Below are 24,281 nucleotides of genomic sequence, written 5' to 3'. Positions count from 1 at the left end.
CCTTTATTTGCAGACAGTAACAGATGGTCAAGTCATTACAGCTTCGTTGTGTCATATTGCATCTGGAAAACTTGGTGACCAGGCTTGTAAGTTAAGAAGAATTAAAAAAAAAACACAGATTTAATTGTTTTGTAGTGAAAAAATCCTCTAAGCAATCACCACAAACGCAGAAGTTAAGCAAGGGATTCAACAGGTAGGAATTTATGCAGGAGAAATTCAAAAGTCCCACCTCTTTGAGGTAGGGGGTTCTGCAACTTTCTCTTCCACAAATGAGAGAAGTTTCTTTTCATGTCCGAATGTTGGACGAGAAAAAAAAAACTTCCAATATTGCGTATTTTTTGAATGACAAAGCCAACCAAGATCACAAAAACTGAGTCCAACTCAAGACGGTGTTCACAGGATATCTAGAATTGAATATTTATTCTCATGTGCCTGAGGCAGAATGCACCATAACACAGTTTTAGAACTAAAACTTAGGCTTCCAACTTTCATGAAGAGTTGTAGAGTTTATGTACAAGTGAGAATACAAATGATTAGCACAACAGCCTCTCTGGAGCGAAAGGTGCTTCTAGACTGAAGATGAGACAGAAAGAGCTCGGTAAACCATCATGGCTGTTCATCATCAGTGGTCGAGCGTGTATATCGCCGACGCCTCCTTGGTATCGAGAAACCATCACCAGCATCACCAGCCAAATTCCAGTCATCTTCACCTTCATACAACCCCAGCAGCCTCTCACCCCATGGATAACGGCGACTGGAGGTCCCTCCTGAAGATCGCTGATGCCTTCTCCATGACCTTGAAGAACCTCTTGGTTCATCGACACCACCAATCGGTCCAAGCATATGGAACAAAAACAACGTAGTCCACCATGGCCCTGACTCGATACCCTCAGATGTACCTTCGCGGTCAGACGGTTGCCCATTGTCATTATCCAACACATAGTCCCCAAGCACGATGGCACCAGGCATGGCTGACCGGATGGCACTTACAATGTCACCATACTCCTGTTGATGCTCAAGGTGGCACCAAGCACGCTGTCTTGATGGGTCGACATCAGCTGGTCGGGTAGATGGATGAACTCTCCTTGCATGCCTCCGCAGTTCATGATAATTGCCAACAAAAGAACATGATTCCCGAGAACAGGCCCTTGGCTTTAAGTCAAGATATTCCCTCGCTTCTTTGACGATCTTCCAACCCTGCACAGTACCTCTGCAAAGTGGGCACTTTACTTGACCATGCATATCATTATCAGTGATGTCCCTCACTGTTTCATGATCAGCTTCTGCTAATCCATCAGGAACTCCACCATTACCAGTGATATTACCATGTAAATTTCCATCTTGCAATATTTCTTGAGGCATCAAGGACAGGTTCCCTCTCATCCTTGCACTATCAAAAAGTAGTTCAGTATGATGGTCATCATGGGACCTCTGGCGACCCCTTTCACCTTCTGCATTATTTGAGCTACTAGAGTTAGCTCTTAGTTTTTTAAAACGGTCAAGGCAGTTGGAATGTCTGTAACTCGTATCACACATGTAAGACCGGCAGCCCTTGTCAAAGGAGCTGCACAGGAGAAGAACGGCATTGTGTGGATGGTCCATACAGATTGGGCATGAAGCATCATCCCACTCCTTGTGCAGAGCACAGAGTTCTGCATTAGCCAGTTTGCTTGCTTCAATATCAGACATCCCAGCTGTGCTGTACTAAGCCAGTAACAACATTAGATTATAGGAAGAGAAATGGTTTCAGTAGAAAATAACAGAATCTGATCTCAAAAGTGAATATTGAGTTGGGAGGACTAAAGAAGTTCAACATGGTAGAGTCTAAATGGCATTAGGTGGAGCACGGGTGCAAAGTTGCTTGCTAGGACTTAGGCAGCATGAAAATCAAGCAATAGTAAATGACAGACATTAAAGGAAACAAATCTTTATGGGTTAAACAGATTGAGGACAGTATGTTTAATTATGCTAGATTTGAAGACTATCAACTCATACATGGCAACCAACCACTGGTCTCAGATAGGATGCGTTTTTGCAACTCCATTAACTTGAGAATCCTCCAAAGCCGACTTCATTTACTCCATGCAGAAAACTGAATTATAAGAAAAACGCCCAATCAATGACAGCCACACAACAAATATGCAAAAGTGGCTGCCAAACTAAGAGGAGACTTTCAAGGTTTGCTTTGGATAATGTAAAAGCCATCCTTCTTCACAACCCTTCCAGCTTCAAATTGTACACAAATGTGAATCATGGTAGTCTGCAGCATCCTTTGTCCAACCAAATATTTCAAAATTGAAAAGGAAGCCTTCAAATTGGCACAATGATTACGTGTATGCAGAGGACATGAGGAGAAAAAGCTCCAAGAAAATCGCTGGAAAACAGGCCTAGAGATAGAATAAAAGTGCCAATAAATATATACCTGTTAAAATACTGTATATATACCTGACTGATATACGTATATCAGTCAGTGGTATTTTGGTTTTTTAAATATTTATATTTAGTACAGTCCATTAGGGACTGAGATGTAATTTTCTTTTTCTTCATTTTTCTATTTTTTGTAATTAATACCAGTTTGACTGTTGGGAGGCAGTCCAACTAGTCGTTGGACTGCCACCCAACGGTCATAAATCTGACCAACGACTGTTGGACTGCCTCCCTTATTCCAAGTGAGGCTCTATAAACATAGCCTCACTCTACTATTGTAAAGCAATGCTCTTAGAAGCATTTTCATGGTATTTATAAAGCTCTTCTTGTTCTAATAGGCTTTTGTGCCTTTTTGCTATTTTATAGTTTGAATTTCTTATCTCTTTTATGAGATTGTAATCGGTCCATTAGAGACCACGGTTCTTGTGCTTTATGAGCTCTTTTGGCATTTTATTTGTGCATCCTTGATTCATTACATGGTATCAGACTTGCTCTTGAAGAAGGTGAATCACATGACTATTCCACACGAAGAAGTGCTCTTCGATCGCACAACACTCCAGTTGCACTCTTCCATTTCATCCACCCAACCTTTATCCTATGATTTACATCTCCATCAATTTCTCCATACTTTTGAATGATAGATCCCAAATATTTGAAAGAATCATCCACCGGTATTTCTTGCTCACCAAGCTTCACTACACTCCCATCACTACTTCGTTGCTTACTAAATCGACATTCCATGTATTTTGTCTTACTCTTACTCAACTTAAAACCTCTTGCTTCCAATGTCTGTCTCCATAATTCTAACTTAGCATTAACCCCAGCTCTAGACTCATCAATCAAAACAATATCATCAGCAAACAACATACACCACGACACATTTTCTTGAATTGATCTCGTAAGCTCATCCATCACTATAGCAAATAGAAAAGGGCTTAAAGCAGATCCTTGATGTAACCCGACCGTTATAGAAAAATTGGTTGTCACCCCACCACAAGTGCGGACAATAGTTATTACTCCTTCATACATATCTTTAATTATACTAATGTACTTGAGAGAAACACCTTTCTTCATCATTGTCCACCAGAGAACGTCCTTAGGTACTCTATCGTAAGCCTTCTCCAAATCAATAAAAACCATATGCAAATCTTTGTTCCTCTCTCTATTTCTCTCAATAAGTTGTCTAAGAAGATGTATAGCTTTCATAGTTGATCTTCCAGGCATAAAACCAAATTGATTCTCTGATATCATGACAACCTTCCTCAACCTAGACTCAATCACCCTCTCTCAAAGTTTCATAGTATGACTCATGAGTTTTATACCACGATAGTTTGTGCAATCTTGTATATCACCCTTATTCTTATATAGAGGCACCAAAGTACTCTTCCTCCACTCATTAGGCATCTTATTTGTCCGCCAAATCTTATTAAAAAGATTTGTCAACCATTCTAAACCTTTCTCTCCCAAGCATTTTCAAGCCTCGATAGGTATACCATCTGGGCCAACTGCCCTTCTTAATTTCATTTTCTTCAAAGCCTCTGCAATTTCTTTCTTTTGAATCTTGCGCATGAAGTCACGATTCATCTCATAAAAAGGAATGGAAAAGTCTCCAAGATCCTGAGCATGACTTTCATTAAATAGCTTATCAAAATAATCTTTCCATCTCTCCTTAATCTCCTCATCTTTGACTAAAACCCTTTGCGTTTCATCTTTGATACATCTAACCATACCCAGATCCCTCGATTTCCTATCTCTCATCTTTGCAAGCCTATAAATATCCTTCTCGCCCTCTTTGGTATCCAACTTGTCATAAACCTCCATATACCTTATCCCTCGCGTTCCGAACTACTTTTTTAGCTTCCTTCTTTGCTATCGTATACTTCTCCAAATTCTCATATTCACGACTTTTACTTATATTTCTATAACACTCTCCTTTAACCTTAATAGCTAATTTGACATCCTCATTCCACCACGATGTATCCTTACCTAGCGGTGCACCGCCTTTAGACTCACCCAATACCTCCTTAGCCACCTTTCTCATGCCACCCGCTATCTTATTCCACATAGATTCTGAATCCTCCTCGAGACACCAATCAACTTCCTTAACTATCCGCTCTACAAACATTCCTTGTTTAGCTCCTTTCAGTGCCCACCACTTAATTCTAGGATCTATCCTATGTCTATCCCTTTTGCGGCATTGTCTAATTCTAAGATCTAAAATTAAGACTCTATGTTGTGTAGCTACACTTTCTCTCGGTATAACCTTACAATCGATGCAACACCTCCCATCTTTCTTTCTAAGTAGGAAAAAATCTATCTGACTCGTATTAACTCCACTTTTAAATGTTACTAGGTGAGACTCCCTCTTCCTAAACCAAGTGTTTGCTAAGATCATATCATAGGACAAACTAAAATCTAAAATCCTTTCTCCACTTTCGTTTCTTTCTCCTATACCATAGCCTCCATGGATACTCTCAAATCCATCCCTACTAATGCCTACATGCCCATTAAGGTCACCGCCGATGAAAAGTCTTTCTCCATAAGATATCCCTTGTACTACTCCATCTAAATCTTCCCAAAATTGATGCTTAATGGAATCATCTAAACCTACTTGAGGTGCATAAACACTAATAATATTAATAATATTCGTACCTAATACTAATTTAATAAGTAAAATCCTATCACCCTTCCTACGGACCTCACTACATTATCGATAAACTCACTACTCATAACAATCCCTACTCCATTCCTATTCCTATTTATTCCTGTATACCAAATCTTATATCCCCAAGGTTCTATCACTTTTGCTTTCTCACCTACCCATTTGGTCTCTTGTAGACATAAAATATCAATCTTTCTCCTACACGTAACATCTACTAACTCTACCAACTTACCAGTTAAAGATCCTATGTTCCAAGTGGCTAACCTAATTTTATGGTCTTGGACTAACTTCTTTACCCCCACCTGTCCAACAAAGTGAGGGAACCCTTGCCTATTTGACACCACACCTGGGCACCGGTGTGACGCGTCGCTTTCGAGCGACGACCTAGCAACCCTTGCCCATTTATCACTGCCTTCGGGCCTATAGAGTACAGCGCGTCGCTCAGTAGGGAACGCCCCAACGAAATTCTCATATTGGTTCATATTCATAGGGTATGACTAAGTTTTTATGTTGGCTGTCACAGGCCTACCGCAACCCTCCTCCTTTATCCGGGCTTGGGACCGACAGTGTATAACTAAACAGTTATACACAGGCGGTAGTTGATACACATGAAAAATAAGATTTAGTGCAATCAGATAAGAAAGACTAATTATGAGTCATACGAAAAGAAGCACCTGAATATAAAATCCAAGAGGTTTTACCTGGAGGAGAAGATGAAGAGATGGCGGTGCTGGATGTAGGAGTGACTTTAAGCATTTATGAGACGACCTCTGCTATTTGAGCAATATCTAATTCATTGAAGTTACGCCCTTTTCTTGGTTCTTGAGGTTCTTCACTTAAGGCGGCCACCTTTTTAAATTTGGGACAATCTAGTCTTAAATGCCCTGGTTCCTTACAATGATGACAAATAATTTTACCTTTATATCCTCTTCCATGATGTCCTTCCCTATTGAATTTTTTTCTCGAAGTGAGGTGGTTTATATGTTTTCACAAAATTTTCGGGTCTTGCCATGGTAAGAACCTCATCATTAAACTTGTGCATTCCAAGTCTTATTTTCTCTTGACAAATTTGAGCTAGGGCCTCCGTTATAGGAGTAGTGGCCCAGTGAAGTAAAGAAGATCTTACTTGCTCAAATTCCGGTCGGAGGCCATGAAGGAAAAAAAAAATTTCTTTTAATTTGGGATCTTCTCATTTCAATAACCGAACCTTCCCATTTTGGTTCCAACATGGCTAATTCATCCCAAATAAGAGATAAAATACCGTAAAAATCTCTTACACTTTTATCTTCTTGTTTTGAATTATGTACCTTGTCTTAGAAATAATAAAGTCTAGCCATATCCTTTTAGATAAAGGTACTTCTTAGAAAGCTCCATATATCACATGTCTTCTTAAACTTGATGATATTGGTGGTGATTTTAAACTCTATGGTATTCATAAACCATGAGACTATTTGAGCATTGCTTGCCTCCCAATCTTTCATTTTATTTTGATATTCTTGCAAGGCTTTTTCTTTTTCTTCTTTGAACAAGGCTTTGACTTGATCTCCTTCTCTTCTAGTCAATTTGAGTTGTGGTTCGCTAGTAGAACCACTAACAAAACCCTCACATTTTTTTACCCTAGATGTGATTCTCCATTGCCGTCGCCCCCATCAAGTAGTTGTTTTCATTGAGTTTGTAGGTAATGACGGTGGCAGACTCTCTTTCTCCCATAATGAATACTTGAATTTTAAGTAGAGGAGTTAGAGAATGACCAAGGATCGAAGAGCACATATTCGTGTAAAGTAGTCACGTGATTCACCTTCTTTCAAGAACCTGAACCTGGCTCTGATACCATGAAATGAAACAAGAATGAAAAATACAATGCCAACAAAGGGCTTATACAAACACACTAATCGTGGTCTCTAATGGACCAATTACAATCTCAAAAGAGATGAAATACACAATAGCAAGAAAGGCATAAAATCTTATACGAATGGAGAGAGATTTATAAAATATCACCAAAATGCTTCAAAGAGCATTCCATTAAAGAGAGGCTCGAGGCTCTACAAGGATGGGAGGCAGTCCAACTTGTCCAGCCTCCCAATAGTCAAAAGTCTGACAGGAAATAAATAAAAACAAAAAAATTAAAAAGAAAATAAAAGTTTACATTTTAGTCCCTAGTGGATTGTTCTAAAATCTAAATATAAAAAGACTAAAATACCCTTATCGAGTATTCAAATACATGTAATTTTAACACATCCATGTGCACTTGAAAGATATAATCAACTAACAAATATTGAAGAAACTAGTGTTAGAATATCAGAACGAATACATAGGCCTCTAAATAGGTTTGTCTCATACGAATCCTTCTCTCCAAACTATAGGGCTTGTCTTCTAGCCATTCATTTCTATCACAAACCATCTAACTACAACAAAACTAAAAACATAAAAGGATGGGTTAAAGCCATGAAAATAGAATTAAACGCATTACACAATGCTCATACTTGGGCAACTCAACCTCTTCCCATAGGAAAGAAGACAATAGGGTGTAGATGGGTTTTTAAAATTAAAACAAAAAGTGATAGGTCCCTGGAAAGATATAAAGCAAGGCTAGTTGCAAAAGGATACTCTCAGGAATATGGAGTAGATTACGATGAAACCTTTGCCCCAGTGGCTTGTAATGACTACAGTTAGGGCTCTAGTTGCAGTAGCATCCATCAGAAAATGGCTTATATATCAGTTAGATGTTAAGAATACATTCTTAAATGAAAACTTAAACAAAAAAGTTTACATGGATCCTCACCCTGGCTTGGCTATTGAAAATGGTATGGTTCTTCGTCTTCAAAAAGCTCTATATGGGCTTAAACAAGCCCCTAAAGCATGATATGATCCATTTAGTAGTACTATGTTAAAACTTAGATTTAAATCCTGTTACATTGACACTGCTCTTTTTGTTAGATCTACATGTACCTCATTTATCATTCTTCTTTTGTACGTTGATGATATGATCATCACTGAGAATGATTAAAAAGAAATTGAAGATATTAAAATTTTGCTTAAAAAATCTTTCGATATCACTGACCTTGGTTTTTTGAGATATTTTTTAGGAATTAAAGTAGCCTCGAGAATACATTTTATCTCAAATCAAGTTTGCAGCTGATATTGTTACGCATTCGGGAATCACTAACACAAAATATGTTGATACCCCTGAAATGATAAATGCAAAAATGAGAACTGAAGATAGAGTGTTGTTAGATGTTCCAACTCCTTCTAGACAACTTATTGGATCATTAATAAACCTGTCAATTACAAGACGAGATATTGCGCATGCCGAATACACTGCAAGTCAATTTCAACATACACCCACGATGGTCCATATGAGTGCAGTATTAAGAATAGTTCAATACATCAAGAAAACCATATCTAAAGGGTTATTCTTATCTTCTTCATCATTTTTAAATTTTATTGCTTATACTGATTCTGACTGGGGAGGTGATCCCAATAACCTGTTAAATTGTATTGTATCTTTTATATATAGAGAGAGAGAGATACATATACACATATATATTTCATATATATATATATATATATATATATATATCTAATCACATATATTTAAATATATATTTATACCTGATAAGGGTAAATCGGTCTTTTCACTTCATTTTATGCATATTCTTATTTAAAGAATATGTATGTAATTTTCTTTTTTTCTAATTCCTTTTTCTTCTTTTTTACTTTCTATTTCTTTTGGCCTTTAGCCATGGAGGGGCCCACTTCTTATGAACGTTGGGCCCCTCCAACGGTCAATAATGTGACCGTTGGAGGGGCTCCAACGTTCACATGAGGAGCCCCTCCAATGGCTCTCTCATTCCCTTATAAATAGGGGACTTCCCCTTCATTGTATCTCAAGCTTTTCTTAAAGCTCTCAAGTGTGGCTTCAATAATAAGAGATTTTCTTATGCCTTTGTGCATGTGTTTCCATGCCATTGTGCACTTGTGAGTGTTCTCCTTGTGCCTTTGTGCACACTTTTACATCTAGCATATTGTGCTCTCTTGCACATTTATTTCTATAGAGATTTTTACATAACCGTCACTCAACTACAGGTTTTTTTGTGTTTGTAGGTGATTCACTCGTCTCTTGGCGATGCAAAAAGCAACAGAAAGTGCCTTTATCTTCCACGGAAGCTGAGTATAGGGCAATGGCTACAACAACCACCAAGGTCGTATGGATGAGAGCATTACTTTTAGACATGGGTGTTGATATGTCAGAACCAGAGTTACCGAAAATGCCTAGCTAAGTGAGGAAGCGCGCTTCACCCTCGCTTCCCCCCTTTTATTTTTATTTTTATTTTTATTTTTATTTTTATTTTTATTTTTATTTTTATTTATTTTTTCCTTTTTTTCGCTTCCCCCTCGCTTCCTAGGTCGATTCCGATTCGTTTCCTAGGTCGCTTTCGAGATGATTCCTGATTCACTCCTAAGTCGTTTCACGCTTCCCGCTTCCTAAAATTTTGAAAGTGCTTCGCTTCCTGCCATAGTGACAAAAGTTTAAAATGGCAATTTCTCGACAATGAATTTCTCGAAAGATTTTCAACTTTTTGAATATTTCTCGAGTTTTTTTGGCAAAATCTCTGGGAAAAAATTAAAAAATCAAATAAATTCTCAAAAAAATCTAAAAAATAAATAAAATAAAATAAACTAATTTAATTTTGTATGCAAAAAAGTATAAAATCGATTTTCAATCTTGTATGCATTACACAAACACACACATTTTGCATACATACAAAGGAATCCTCAACATACAAATCTGAATCAAACCCAACCCTAACATGATTGTGGTTTTGCCTTCCCATTTCCAAATCACCGGGTTTACCAACCGCATTAAGAACATTAACCTTGTTCATCTCTTTATAAAATCTCAACCCTTTGTCCTCTCCTCATACCGACTCTAAACAAACCCACCAATCACAGTGTTCCAAGACACCACATTCCTCTCAGGCATTGCAACAAACAATTGGTGGGCATTGTCTTTTGAAGCATGTATTAACAATGTCATTCCATGAATAAACATTTCGCTGGGGAATTCCCTTAAACACTTTGTGGCATTGCCCAAATCACCAGATTTTGCAAAGAACTCTAAGAGTATGCTGCATAGGAATGTATCACCAGATTTTGAATGTGTGTGCGTGGAGAGAGAGAGAGAGATGAACCTGGCTATTGCAGTTGGGTTGTCGTCTCTCAGTGCTCTCACAGGCAGAGCGGCACAACACAGGTTGTTTGTGTTTTTCGCAAACAAGTGGGGACTCACCTAATGTTTCAAGCTTAAGAACCATGGGAAAAAAAATAAAGTGTGACAAACAATATCGCAATATTATCGCGAGATTTAGTAAATCTCGCGATAATATCGCAAGATTTTGTCACAAAACAAAAATCTCGCGAGATTTTGTAAATCTCATGAGATTTTGTAAATCTCGTGAGATTTTGTAAATCTCGTGAGATTTAACCATTTAAAACATTTACAGTTTATATTACATTTTTTTTGCGAGATTTCATAAATATCGCGATATTTGTCACCATGCTTTCCGCTTCCGCTTCCCGTATCGCTTCCCGCTCCCGCTTTCTCGACTAGCAACCATGGTCAGAACCTTCAAAACTGTGTTGCGATAACAAAAATGCCATATATATAGCCAGCAATCACACATTTCATGAGCAAACGAGACATATTAAAATTGATTGCCACTATGTTCACAAAGAATATTTGAAGGGAACGATTACTTTGCCATATGTTCAGTCTGAGTTTCAGCTTACGGACTTCTTCACCAAAGCTCTTCCTCTCCCCAGATTCATGTATCTTCTTAACAAACTTTCGATGATTTTATTGTAAGTTTGAGGGGGAGTGTTAAAACACTATATATATACCTGATTGATATACGTATATTAGTTAGGGGTATTTTGGTCTTTTAAATCTTTGTATTTAGTATAGTTCATTAGGGACTGAGATGTAATTTCCTTTTTCTTTCTTTTTCTATTTTTTATAATTAATACCAGTTTGACTGTTGGGAGGCAATCCAACGTTGCCACCCAACGGTCATAAATCTGACCGTTGGACTACCTCCCTTATTCCAAGTGAGGCTCTGTAAACAAAGCCTCACTCTACTATTGTAAAGCAATGCTCTTAGAAACATTTTCATGGTATTTATAGAGCTCTTCTTATTCTAATAGGATTTTGTGCCTTTTTGTTATTTTATAGTTCGTATTTCTTATCTCTTTTATGAGATTGTAATCGGTCCATTAGAGACCACGGTTCTTGTGCTTGTATAAGCTCTTTTGACATTTTATTTGTGCATCATTGATTCATTACTTAGTGCTCTAAGAAGAGCCAAGACTTGAGAATTTCAAGATCTTCCCAAGGGTAAGAAAACAATAAGATGTAGATGGGTATTTAAAGTAAAAACTAAAAGCGATGGATCTCTTGAAAGATATAAGGCGAGACTAGTTGTTAAGGGATATAGTCAATAATATGGGATTGACTATGAAGAAACTTTTGCCTTTGTGGCTCGAATGGTCACTATTTGATGTCTCATTACCATTGCCTCAATCAACAAATGGAGCATCTATCAAATGGATGTTAAAAACACCTTCCTAAATGGTGATCTGAATGAAGAAGTATATATGGATGCTCCACCAGGAATGGAGACTCCCAAAGGGAAAGTGCTTCGCCTTCGCAAAGCACTTTATGGTTTAAAGCAAGCCCCCAAGGCTTGGTATGATAAGTTTAACTCCGTAATGTTAGAAAATGGTTTTTTATCCTGTTTCACTGACACTATCTTATTTGTTAGAAAAACCAATGTAGGGATTGTCATTCTACTTTTATATATGCATGATATGCTTATAACCGGAAGTGATTCTAAATGAGCTAAAAGCATAAAATCAATTTTGAAAGATAGATTTGAAATGTCTGATTTGGGATTCCTAACTTATTTTTTGGGTATTGAAGTAATATACTCTCATAGAGGGTAATTTTTTATCTCAAACTAAGCTTGCCTCTGAGATTATTGACAAGTCAGGTATTACGGATGATAAGGTTTGTGAAACTCCTGATATAGTGGGCGCCAAAATAAAGATTGATGATGGTATTCCTCTCTCTGATCTCATCCCCTACAGACAACTTGTGGGGTCATTGATGTATCTGAGTATTACTAGACCAAATATTTCTCATGCAGTTCATACTGCAAGTCAGTTTCAGCATGCACCAACATCGGTTCACGTGATTGCGATTATACGGGTCGTAAGATACATAAAGGGTACTTTAAATAAGAGAGTATTTTTATCATCTTCTTCTGAATTAAAATTAATTGCTTATACTGACTCTGACCGGGGAGGTGATCCAAATAACCGCCACTCCACCACTGGTTTTTGTGTGATTTTAGGAGACTCGTTGATCTCATAGAGATGTAAGAAGCAACAAAAAGTGTCTCTATCCTCAACAGAAGCTGAATATCGTGCCATGACAACTACTATAATGGAAATTGTATAGATTCATCAGCTATTAAAAGACATGGGGATCACAATAGAAGGTCCCACCAAGCTATGCTGTGATAACAAGAGTGCAATATACATTATCAAAAATCATACTTTTCATGAGCGAACTAAACACATTGAGATGGACTGTCACTATGTTCGGAAAGCGTATCTGAAAGGAGTTATAGATCTTCCATATGTAACTACAGAATATCAATTGACAGATTTCTTCACCAAAGCTTTGTGCGCTCCGCGGTTCAATTTCCTCCTTGACAAACTTTCGATCATCCTGCCCTAAGTTTGAAGGGGGTGTTAAATTATGTAATCAAATCTTATAATCCAATATATATTTTTTATATATAAGGTAATACATATACATATATAATATATATATATATATATGTATCTATTTATTATATATATAAAATATATATTTAACCGTAAGGGTATATTCATCATTTTACACATTCTTTTTTGAGAATATGCATATAATTTTTCTTTTTTATTTTCTTTTTCCTTCTTTTTCTTTTTTCTCTTTCTTTCATCTTTTAGCACATGGAGGGGCCCACCCAACATGATTGTTGGACTCTCAAATGGTTATAATTATAACCGTTGGAGGGGTCCCAACGATCATATTGGGAGCCCCTCCATGGCCTCTCATTGTGTATAAATAGGGGTGTTCCCCCTTGAGTTTTGTATGGCTTTGGGTCAAAGCCCAAGTGTTTCTCAATAAAGCTTTTATTCTTTTATGCCTTTTGTGCATTTGTGACATTTGGTGAGTTGTGTTTTTGTGCACGTGTTCTAAGAGTGCTTATTGTGAATGTGTGTACGTGTTTATCATCAACAATATTAAGGTCTTGATCATAGTATCTTGTTAAAGATACTTTTACAATGAAGTATGCGAAAAAATCAAGAATGCAAATGCATTCACAATGTCCAACAATGGACTTGGCACAAAGGCGCACAAAGAGGAAATCCACTAAGGGATAATACGAAAAAGCCTTACAAGAAGGCTACACATAAAAATAATAGACTCTTTTTATTAAAAGAGGAGTTCTACAAGTCATACCAAGCACAAGGGGGAATGCCCCTATTTATACATTCAAGGGACCACAAGGGGGCTCCCAATAGTCATTGGGAGCCCCCAATGTGGCTTATAAGAAAGAAAAAAAAAAGAAAAAAAAAATAAATACCCCTATCGGGTATTATGTGAAACGACCATAATACCCCTATCGGGTATTATGGTGTATTTGAAGAAATACATATATATATATATATATGTATGTATGTATGTATGTATCATATGTTAACATAAATATCCACCAAAAGTTTTGTAAAGAGCATCATCCATGGCCTAATGAATAATCCTTGGTTAACCAACATGCACAAAACAATCGACACATTGATCATCCACCTTGTGTGGACCATTATCTTGTCATTTATATTTCAACTCTATTCTTTTCTGGATAGCAAGCTGTGAAATATCCCGGAACAGAAACGTGTCTCCCACTATTCACACTTACCACCAAGATTGAGTTAACCACAATAATATCATCATTGTTTCCCTTAATGTTTATCAGAAACTGAAAAAATCAAGAAATTTTCATTTTTCCGACATAATTTGTTTTCCTAATCTTGCTGAAATTTTCTCAAGCAAAACACCTTCTCCCTAGGTTGTCTCTCGCCAATAAGTTTCTGAAATCAGCATTCAGGAATACATCATTGTCCAACATGCTTTAGCAAGAGGTACACTTGCACAAACACTGAAGCAAGTGAAAAGATGACAATATGGTCAAAATCAGACCAGTCAGACTAATTGCCTTTTCAACAATGCAGAATTGACGCTTGTAGTCACAGTGAGGCATGCAATTTCGATACCCATATACTTCCAGATGTAATGTTTCAGTCAGTACCAAAATGACACAATAAACATTAAGACGTCCATTTTTTTTAATTTGCATCTGCCATGTTCAAGGGTGACAGTTGTTATTATGCTTTGAGATCTGAGAATTCTGTGCATCAAACATGAGACTAATGATCATCAAAAGTCAAAATTCCACCATTCCATGGGGATAAACAAATACTTTGTTATCTGATTTGTGACAGGATGTAGTTTTGCACTGCCATTATTTCTCATTAAAATTTGGAATCATTCTCCTGGTACATCTACATTTATCAGGATGAGTTCTGCTATTTTATTTCCTTATTTATTTTCTAATGCAATTCTGTCGAACTTCTTTGTTGGCATATGTCACTTAAATATTGCATAGCCATCTCCTGTCATTCAATGTTCATAGCTTGAAACCTTGAATAAGCTTCTATAGTTTGAAGGAAGGATTTACGGCAATCTTCAATGATTGTCGCTCTTGAAGACATCAATGATCAGTTTCTTTCGGATGCTGCTTAGTGGAAATTTGTTTAATAGCACTTTAAAAAGGTCATGGATCTTCCGAGCACAGGTTTGTCATATCCAGGACAAAAATTACATGATTTGTGGGACATAGAGCCACGAATAAATGAATGTGCTCATATTCTTGATATATATATATATATATATATATATATATATATACACACACACACACACTTAACTGCACATTGAATTTTAACAATAATATCCCTCTGAGAGAAATGAGTAGGTTCCAACTGCTTGAGTGACTAAACATTACTAACCGATTCAAAACTCATAGTTTCAGGTATTTTTTGCTTATTATGAACCAGTAGATGTGCTTATCACTAAAAAACATGTTTTGCATCAAACTATTTCAAAGAAAAAGACCAGACCTTTTTTAAAGTAAAGTTTTGGTGCAATATGAGCTGCCAAGTGTCAATTATCTCTTTAAAGACCTTTCTGAACATAAAAACTTGTTATAGTGTATACAATATTGAAGACGTTCATGCCATATACTAATGCTATTTAGTAAATGACATGTCATACATTAATAAGAAAAATAGATACTGGTGATACCATTATTCTTCCATGAGCCACATATGAAACGAGGGCATAGAATTACATAACACATTTATCTTTCATAGACAAGGGATGCAGCTTAGGGAACCAAGAAGAGAGAAAAACTTAATAGACACGACTAAATTCACATGAATCAGATAGACCAGTTTGGCCACAAATTTTAACAGCCAATCCACAGGAGCAAATCAACGAGTTTTTTAAAACGGAATCAACAAACATTAATTAATGCCCTGAACCAGCTCATGCATCAGATGACAAATTAAAAGTAGACCAGATGAGCATATAAAGTACAAGGCAAACAGACAGAAGACGCTGAACCCAATAGACCACCAAAACTGAAAAGGTGTCGATACTCACCCACAACAGGATTCTTGAACTTTACTTGCTTACTTATACTTGAAATTGTTAAATCAGCAATTCAGAACTTCTTCTACAAGTAAAAAAAGCCAGTTGATCTTGATTTGTTTTGATATTCAAAAGCTTATCCAAACCCTGATATAATGCTGAAAGCTTCCAACACTTTAAACTAATATTCCAGTGTCCTACAGAAATTGAAGCAAGAAGATTCTGGCACTAAAATTTAATGCTTAGTCGCCCCACAGCAAAAATCAGCAGATTGTCCTCAATCCTGCAGTGGGACACTGGAATAAAGATGATGGTCATTGATAAATCGTCCAAACATAAAAGCACCAGAACACAATTAGCATCATTCATCAGCACCCACTATACACAAATAAATAAATAAACAAAATGACCAATAACTGATACAGAGTGCCGTGAAAATCCCACAGAAAACCGGATAACAAAGGAAAGGGGAAACAGACAAAACCACAAAAAGAAAGCAACAAGTATGTGAACAGAATAAGGGATGATAAAAGGAGATGATATTAGCCTCCTAAAAATGTTGCCCACAACAGACAACAGAGTCAACATATATATCAGAAAATAGTTCTCCAGGAGGAAGAACGCATGAGTACAGAATCAGCCTACGTTTCAAAAAATTTAAGCCAGATGGGTTTAACGATGAACTTGTTTCTCAACCACCAAATTTATGATCCAAGATTCTCCTGACAGCGCCAAGAATTAACTAGATGAGAAAATCAATAGAAAAAACGAACGACAGGATCCAGATGCAGTCAGATCCAACAACAGACTGACACCATACGTGAACATCTACACTCAAAGAATTGGCTAAGACAAGCCTAGAAAGCAAATCTCTTTCTCCATCCCCATGATCTAACAAACGAATTTCGTGGATTTGGAGAAACCACTAAAAGGATATACAAGAGAAATTGAAGATCAATCAAAGTGTAGATTCGATTACAGCCAACAGCCTCTTATACCAGACGATCAAAAAACACACAGAATCAAACAAGGCAATAAATTGGTATCCAAGAACGCAGAAAACCCTTTAAAAAACAAATCAAGATCCAACATTTCTCACCAACTCAGTCTATTCCAAACCAAAGAAATTAATTTAGACCTCTTAACCATCCCAGAATCTGAATCCCCACAATTTCCTATGCAAATCAATCCATCCTCGTTGTAAGGAATAGGAAAACAATAACTCAGCCGACCAAATTGCCCAACAGTTCGAAATAATCATGCACCCACATTTCAAAAAAAAAAGAAGAAGAGGAAAAACGACATTTATTTCAAAACAAAAATCTTAAAAAAATACACATTATCAAACCCCCAATTTCAATTATTTAACCACCTAATGAAGAGGTCAAAAAAATGGAACTGGAATACCCTCAATTTCATCAAAATCCCATCAGTTTTTAGCGAGGAAAATCACAAGAACTCTCATAGAAAATTCCCAAAAAAACACGGTTTGAAAAAATGGGTACACGAGAAAATAAAAGCATTGAGAAATTAGAAGGAAAAAAAAGTGGGATATTACAATCGATCGAAGGGAGTGATTGCGAGAGAGTTCCACAGGAGAAAATCTTCATATTTCTCTTCCTTCCCTTTGTGAACAGAAATGAATCCTGGAAAGGGAAGAAAAGGGGTCAAACAAGCAACCCTAGGATGCTTGAATCAGGAAGCAACGGCGAAATTTATGTACGAAGGGTAGGAGAACGGAAGGGAAACCCAATTTACTCTCTCTCTCTCTCTCTCTCTCTCTCTCTCTCTCTCTCTCTCATCCCCTTAGCCTTTGTCTCTTACGGTTTCTGCAATCTTGGTTTTATTTTAATCATAATTAAATGCTCTTAACTATAATTTAATTAACAAGAATGCCCCTGTCAAAATGGATCGGGTATGAGTCCACTTTGGATTGAACAAGATCTAAATCCATTTAAGAGGAGGAGGTAGGGAGGGGAAACAAGCCGAGCTGCTCGTGGCTCAACTCATGTTTGGCTCATAAAGAGCTCACTCAAACTCGTAAAATAGGCTTGGCAAGCTGAACATGAACAACAGGTACTCGGCTCAGCTTAACTCATGTAAGCTCGTTAAGAATTTAAAAATATATTTTACATGTATTTTTTTGTAATCTTATTTCTTCTAGCTCTAAACCAATGTATTTTTTCTATAAACAAGCCAGTTCAAACTTGGCTCGTTTAACTCAGGCTCGATATGAGCTCGAACTTAACTTGACTTGTTATAAGAATGAGCCAAGCTTGAACACTCAGCTCGTTTACTAGCCTTAGGAAGAGGTATGTGTACGAGTTGTAGTGGATTTGGCACACCAATATAATCCATGCATGTGTCCATATCCAATTCGTTTGTAATTAGAAGTCTTTAATTTTTTTATGCTATATTATGCAAATTCTGTAACTTAGGGGCATCAACCGGTCAAACCTTTACCAGACGTAATGGGTTCGTACCTAGATCTGACTTTGAGGTTCTACTACCGGGCACCAGGTCAGACTGGACCTACCAAAGACAAAACATGTTAGAATGAGACTCTATCTCAATCATGATAATGTCTATCGTGACTGAGATAAGGATAAGCATTGGGTGGGGATAACCTTATCGTTATCCCCAACTAATTTCATGGATTTAGACTCTATGTATTTGTATAAATATGGCTCCTGTGTATCTGTGTAGGTAATTCGAATAAATTGTGATTCCCTCTTTCAGTTTTCATTTTCCCCCCTCTAAGACATCTTCTTCAAAACAGCATTATTAATTTTAATATGGTATCAGAGCTTCAAGTTTAATCCATCTTTGGGTTTTTTTCTACTGTGGCATATTGTTTGCAGAAGAAAGATTAGTGGTACTGTTTTTGTAGCCTTGTCTACAACAATTGCAAGTTCACTTCTATTTTGTCTTATTTCTCTACAACTCCTGAACACCTTCTTTTGCTGTGTTATTGTGGATGCAGTTTGCAGGTTCAGTCCTGCCCTACTATTCTTGTTTCTTTGCAGTGCTTGCACATCTTCTTTTGTTGTGTTGTTGTGGCTGCAATTTATAGACGTTGCACTTGTAGTCGCAGTCACGCACGCAAAACTCGCTACAGTCAGCCCTCCTTGCGTACACACCCTTCCTTGCACCAAAGTCGGCACAAACTCGCGCGCTTACTCTTTCACACCACACATCAGCGCATGTGCACTTTTGTTCACCAAAGCCATAGCACACTCACTTCCTGTATTGTTTTTTTTGGGGACACCGCAAACCCTTTTGGACGTGTCTTCTATGCATTTTTTCTACCACTAGCACTCACAAAAAAAAGTTGCTCACTCTCTCTACCTTATCGTTGGCCCATGGCTGCAAAAACTGCGAGATTCGCCAATACCGAAGGAGATTTGTCGATGGAGTCAATTGTTAGCCCATACTTTTTACATCACTTTGACAATCCAGGAACGGTACTGGTATCCCAAGTTTTAATTAAAAAATTTATTCCACATGAAAAAGGTTCATGTGTGTGTCCCTAAGTGCCAAAAATAAGCTAGGGTTCATTGATGAAACAGTTTCAAAACCGAACATTCACTCTGTAAGACCCATGATTTATTTTTGATGTAATATTACGTAATTGTGTTTAAATCAATGAAATTTATTAATTTGGCAATTTTTGAAATTTAACCTACTTTGAGAATCGGGTTAAATCGTGTAACATTACGTAAAAAGGCAATCGTGGGAAATCTAGAGCGAATTGACTTCAAAAATTTTTAGGGTAAGTTTGGAATAGAGTTATGGTGACTTACCTCGAATTTGAGGTCCGGACGACGAAAAAAACCCCGTCAGTGCATATGAATTACGGGAGATCGCTTAGAAAATTAGCAAGGGCCTAAACGAGACCAATTTCGCTTGAAACGAAGATTTCTTTGCTTGAGTAGTTGTGTGATGACATTTACCATGATAATATAAAATAAAATTTCTAAGCATTATGGAAAAATAATTGAAATCTAATTAAAAAATAGAAATTGATATATAAACTATTTATTTCTTCCATTGGTCAAGGTCGACCAAGGCCCCATTCGTCCATTTTGGAGAGCCTTGGACCACCAAGGCCATGGAACCAGCTGGTCACGTTGACCAGTTGGGTTAGTGGTATGGTTGTAAGAGGTTTTATTAGTTCATAAAGGGAGGGCCACGATTGGCCCTACCCAAATCATTAAAAAGATAAAATTTTAAATTTTAAAATTATAATGTCATGTCAATAAAGAAGAAGGGGGAGACGTTTTAGCATTGGAGGGCGTCATTCCCCCTTGGGGAATGCGTGGACCCATGAGTGTGCTTGTGCCTTGGGATTTTGAGGAAACTCTTCCCAAGAGGGAAGAGCCATCATTAGGGTGGACTAGCCACCATTGGATGCATGGGGCGGCAGCCACATGGCATCTTAGTAATTTGTGAAAAACGTTTTTGAATCTCCTATTTTGAGTGGAGGGGCTGAGCGGCGGTGAAAAACCGTGTTCCACACCATCCCTCCATCTTGGATGAATGGTTTCTAGCCATTCATCTCAACCCCAACCCTTTTATAACCCCTTAGAAAAATCGGGCCCCTCTAATTGGGCGATTTTTCTAAAATCTCTCTCTCCCCTCAAACTCTCTTTCCCTCTCTCTCTTACCTTCTTCCTCCAGCCGTGGGAGCCCCACCTTTGACGTGAGAACTGCAGCAACCTTCCTCCATCTCCAACTCTAAGGTGAAGATTCATTCCAATCTATTCATGACGACAAATCGTGAAGCCAAGGATGCAAATGCACCTATGAGTGCATGCTTCTTTGGCGAATTAGCAAAGCCAACTTATTTTCTTGTTTTCCTTTTTGTTCTTGTTCATGTGTAGGGATTCTTTTCCATTTTCATCGAAGTGTTTTACTTTTGGTTGCATTGCTGCATGCAATAACTTTTATGCATATTCTAATTGTTGATCAATGACGTTTCTTCTTCATTTCACATTTTGCCTTTTTTTTTCAGTCGTGTATACCTAAGACTGTTATAGCAAGGTTTTTGGTGTGTTACCCTTGCTGGGGTGTGCTGGACCGAGCTGGGCTCATCCAGCCTACCCCCAGCACCCCTTTAGCACCTACTTGTATGCATGAGCAGCTGTGGCCACCCTGCTCGAATTTCTTATTTTTCTTTGTGTGTGCTTTGGGCTCAACCCAGTCCCAGCACATTGAGACTGGTGTTGCAGCCATGTTGGGTCTGGGTCACGGTGTGACCAGGCATCATTAGGAAGAAGGGCCCATGCCTTCGGTTTCTTCCTTTTTCTTTTTTTCCAGATTAAGGTTCGTTGGTCCCCTTCGGACCCTTGGCGTGCGAGTCACCTACGCGGGTTAGCGGGTTGGGGCCGGCCCATGGCAGGCGCCCAACTCTTTTCTTTCAGCTTGGGTATGAGCCATAGACTCTTGTTTATGGTTCTAGAGGTGACACGGTCTGGTCCCGCGGACCAGACCCTTCAGCCAACCTTGTTGAACCCGGTTTGGAGCTGGGTGCATTTTGGTTGGCCCGCGCGCCCAGCATATGCAATATATATATATATATGTATATGTATATGTATATGTATATGTATATGTATATATATATATATTATAAATATATCTCTGTGTTAAAAATTTAAATGTTTCATTTATTTTTGGTTTTCGACTTGGACTGAAGTGCTGGTCTGAACCCATGATTTCTGAATTTTTTGAAAATTCTAAGCTTCCTCGACCCTTGCTCGATAGTCACATGATTTCTTCTTTCAAGGCTCAGAAGTATATGCAGAACGAGGGTAGTGCATTCTTGGTCAGTATTGCCCCAGTCGAACCCGAGATGGTTTTGATTGATGACTTGGACGTGGTCCGAGAATTTTCCGATGTGTTTCCAGAGGAATTACCTGGGTTACCTCCTAAGCGAGAGATCGAATTTTGTATCGAGTTGTTGCCTGGAACTACTCCTATTTTCAAGGCACCGTATCATATGACTCTAGCAGAACTTGATGAATTGAAGCGACAGTTGGAAGAACTCTTAGATCAGGGGTTTATTCGACCCAGTGCTTCTCCTTAGAGAGAACCAGTATTGTTTATGAAGAAGAATGATGGATCCTTGAGGTTGTGCATCGACTATCAGATGCTCAACCAAGCGATGATCAAGAACAAGTATCTGTTACCCAGGATCGAAGATCTTTTCGATCAGTTGCAGAAGGCGAAGATTTTCTCGAAGATTGATCTCAGGTCGGGTTATCATCAACTTCGTATCCGAGAAGATGACATTGCGAAGACAACTTTCCGAACGAGGTATGGTTTATACGAGTTCGTGGTGATGCCTTTCAGCCTCACGAATGCTCCAGCAGCATTCATGGATCTGATGAACGAGATTTTTCGTCCGTTTGTGGATTCGTTCGTGATAGTATTCATCGATGATATCTTGGTCTACTTTGAGAGTCCGGAGCAACATCAAGAGCACCTGCGTATTGTTTTGAGTACTCTTCGTGAGCATCAGTTGTTCGCCAAATTCCCCAAGTGTGAATTTTGGCTCGAACGAGTTATGTTTCTTGGGCACGTGATATCGAAGGACGGAATGCTAGTCGATCCAGCTAAGGTTGAAGCAATTCTAGGCTGGAAGCAGCCTTAAAATGTGTCTGAGATTCGCAGCTTTCTTGGATTGGCAGGTTATTATCGACGATTCATCCAAGACTTTTCAAGGATTCCCCTACCTTTGACAAAGCTTTTGCGTAAAGGTATCAAGTTCGAGTGGAACAGTGCTTGTGAAGACAGATTCCAGATCTTGAAGTCGAAGCTGACGACCTCGCTAGTGTTAGCTTTACCTTTTGGCAAAGGTGGTTTTGTGGTGTACACAGACGCCTCTGGTACCAGATTGGGTTGCGTGCTAATGCAGCACGGCCGGGTGATTGCCTATGCTTCTAGACAATTGAAGACTCATGAGAGGAATTACCCGACGCACGATTTGGAGTTAGCAACAGTAGTGTTTGCTCTGAAATCGTGGCGACATTATCTGTATGGAGAATCGTTCGAGGTCTTCTCAGACCATAAGAGCCTCAAATATCTGTTCTCTCAGAAGGAGTTGAACATGAGGCAGCGACGTTGGCTCGAGTTCATCAAGGATTACGATTTCACGTTGTCTTACCATCCTGGTAAGGCAAACGTTGTGGCAGATGCGCTCAGTCGCAAAGCGAGTGGTGTTCTGGCCAGTCTCGTATGGATCCAGAAGCTTATTAAGGATTTTGTAGCCTGAAAACCTTTTTCAGTTGGAGGTGGTTCGATCAGATTGTCTGGTCTGACCATCCGATCAAAATTTTTGCCGAGAATAGTGAAGGCTCAGAAGCTTGACAACCAATATGGTAAGTTTCTAGCCTTGGCAGAGCAAGCAGATTCTTCCTTTAGGGTATCAGATGATGGCAGCATTTGTTTGAGAGATCGCCTTTGGGTTCCGAGTGACCCTGAGTTGAAGAAAGAGATTCTTGATGAAGCGCATATGTCTAGATATACGATTCATCCAGGCAGAACGAAGATGTTTAAGGACTTGCAGCGAAAGCATTGGTGGAATGGCATGAAGCGCGAGATAGCGGCTTATGTTGCTAGGTGTTTGACTTGTCAGCAGGTCAAGGTGGAACACCAGCGCCCCGGTGGTTCCATGCAGAGGATCGAGATTCCTCAATGGAAGTGGGAAGACGTTACGGTGGATTTTATGACAGGTTTACCACAGACGAGGCGTAAACATGATGCAATTTGGGTAGTCGTGGACAGACTCACCAAGTCTGCTCATTTCTTGCCGATCAGAATCAGTCAGTCTCTCGAGAGCCTAGCTGACTTGTACGTTCGAGAGATTGTTCGACTGCATGGTGTGCCGAGATCGATCATTTTCGATTGTGATCCCCAGTTTACATCGCGATTGTGGGGTCAGTTGCAGTCTGCTTTGGGGACAAAGTTGAAGTTCAGTACAACCTTTCATCCGCAGACAGATGGAGAACTCGAACGAATGATTCAGACACTAGAAGATATGTTGCGAGCCTGTATGCTTGACTGGAAGGGTGAATGAGATTCACACCTATGTTTGGTTGAGTTCGCATACAACAACAGTTACCACTCTAGTATCGGGATGACCCCGTACAAAGCGTTGTATGGGAGACCTTGTCGATCACTGTCTTATTGGGACAATATCAGTGATAGATCGAGCGAATCGCCGATTGTTCTTCAACACTACACTCAGCAAGTGCAGAAGATTCATGAACATTTGAAGGCAACGCAAGATAGACAGAAGAGTTATGCCGATAAGAGACATCGTGAGTTGTCTTTTGAAGTTGGTGACATGGTTTATGTCAGAGTTTCGCCAAC

The 24,281-nt window shown here is 38.5% G+C and overlaps 1 protein-coding gene across 2 annotated transcripts; it reads right to left on the bottom strand.

Moving 5' to 3' along the window:
- Positions 1-458: 458 nt before the first annotated feature.
- LOC149845503 (uncharacterized) lies at positions 459-17,670 on the bottom strand. 2 transcript variants are annotated; one of them, XM_089995800.1, is made up of 3 exons: positions 17,467-17,670; positions 15,921-16,204; positions 459-1,699 (listed from the first exon to the last, which is right to left on the bottom strand). In XM_089995800.1, exon 3 carries the CDS (start codon positions 1,687-1,689, stop codon positions 607-609), a length of 1,083 nt encoding a protein of 360 aa, XP_089851926.1. In that variant the 5' UTR covers positions 1,690-1,699; positions 15,921-16,204; positions 17,467-17,670; the 3' UTR covers positions 459-606. The 2 variants fall into 2 exon arrangements, with proteins under 2 accessions (XP_089851926.1, XP_089851927.1); XM_089995801.1 differs by having other exon boundaries at positions 459-1,704; positions 17,467-17,623.
- Between the last annotated feature and the right edge of the window lie 6,611 nt (positions 17,671-24,281).

The sequence above is a fragment of the Nuphar pumila genome, chromosome 2 (genome assembly GCF_984573655.1).
Source record: "Nuphar pumila chromosome 2, dmNupPumi1.hap1.1, whole genome shotgun sequence".
NCBI classification, from domain to species: domain Eukaryota; kingdom Viridiplantae; phylum Streptophyta; class Magnoliopsida; order Nymphaeales; family Nymphaeaceae; genus Nuphar; species Nuphar pumila.
The sequence above is the reverse complement of the archived record's forward strand: the minus strand, read 5'-3'. Positions and strand labels throughout refer to the sequence as shown.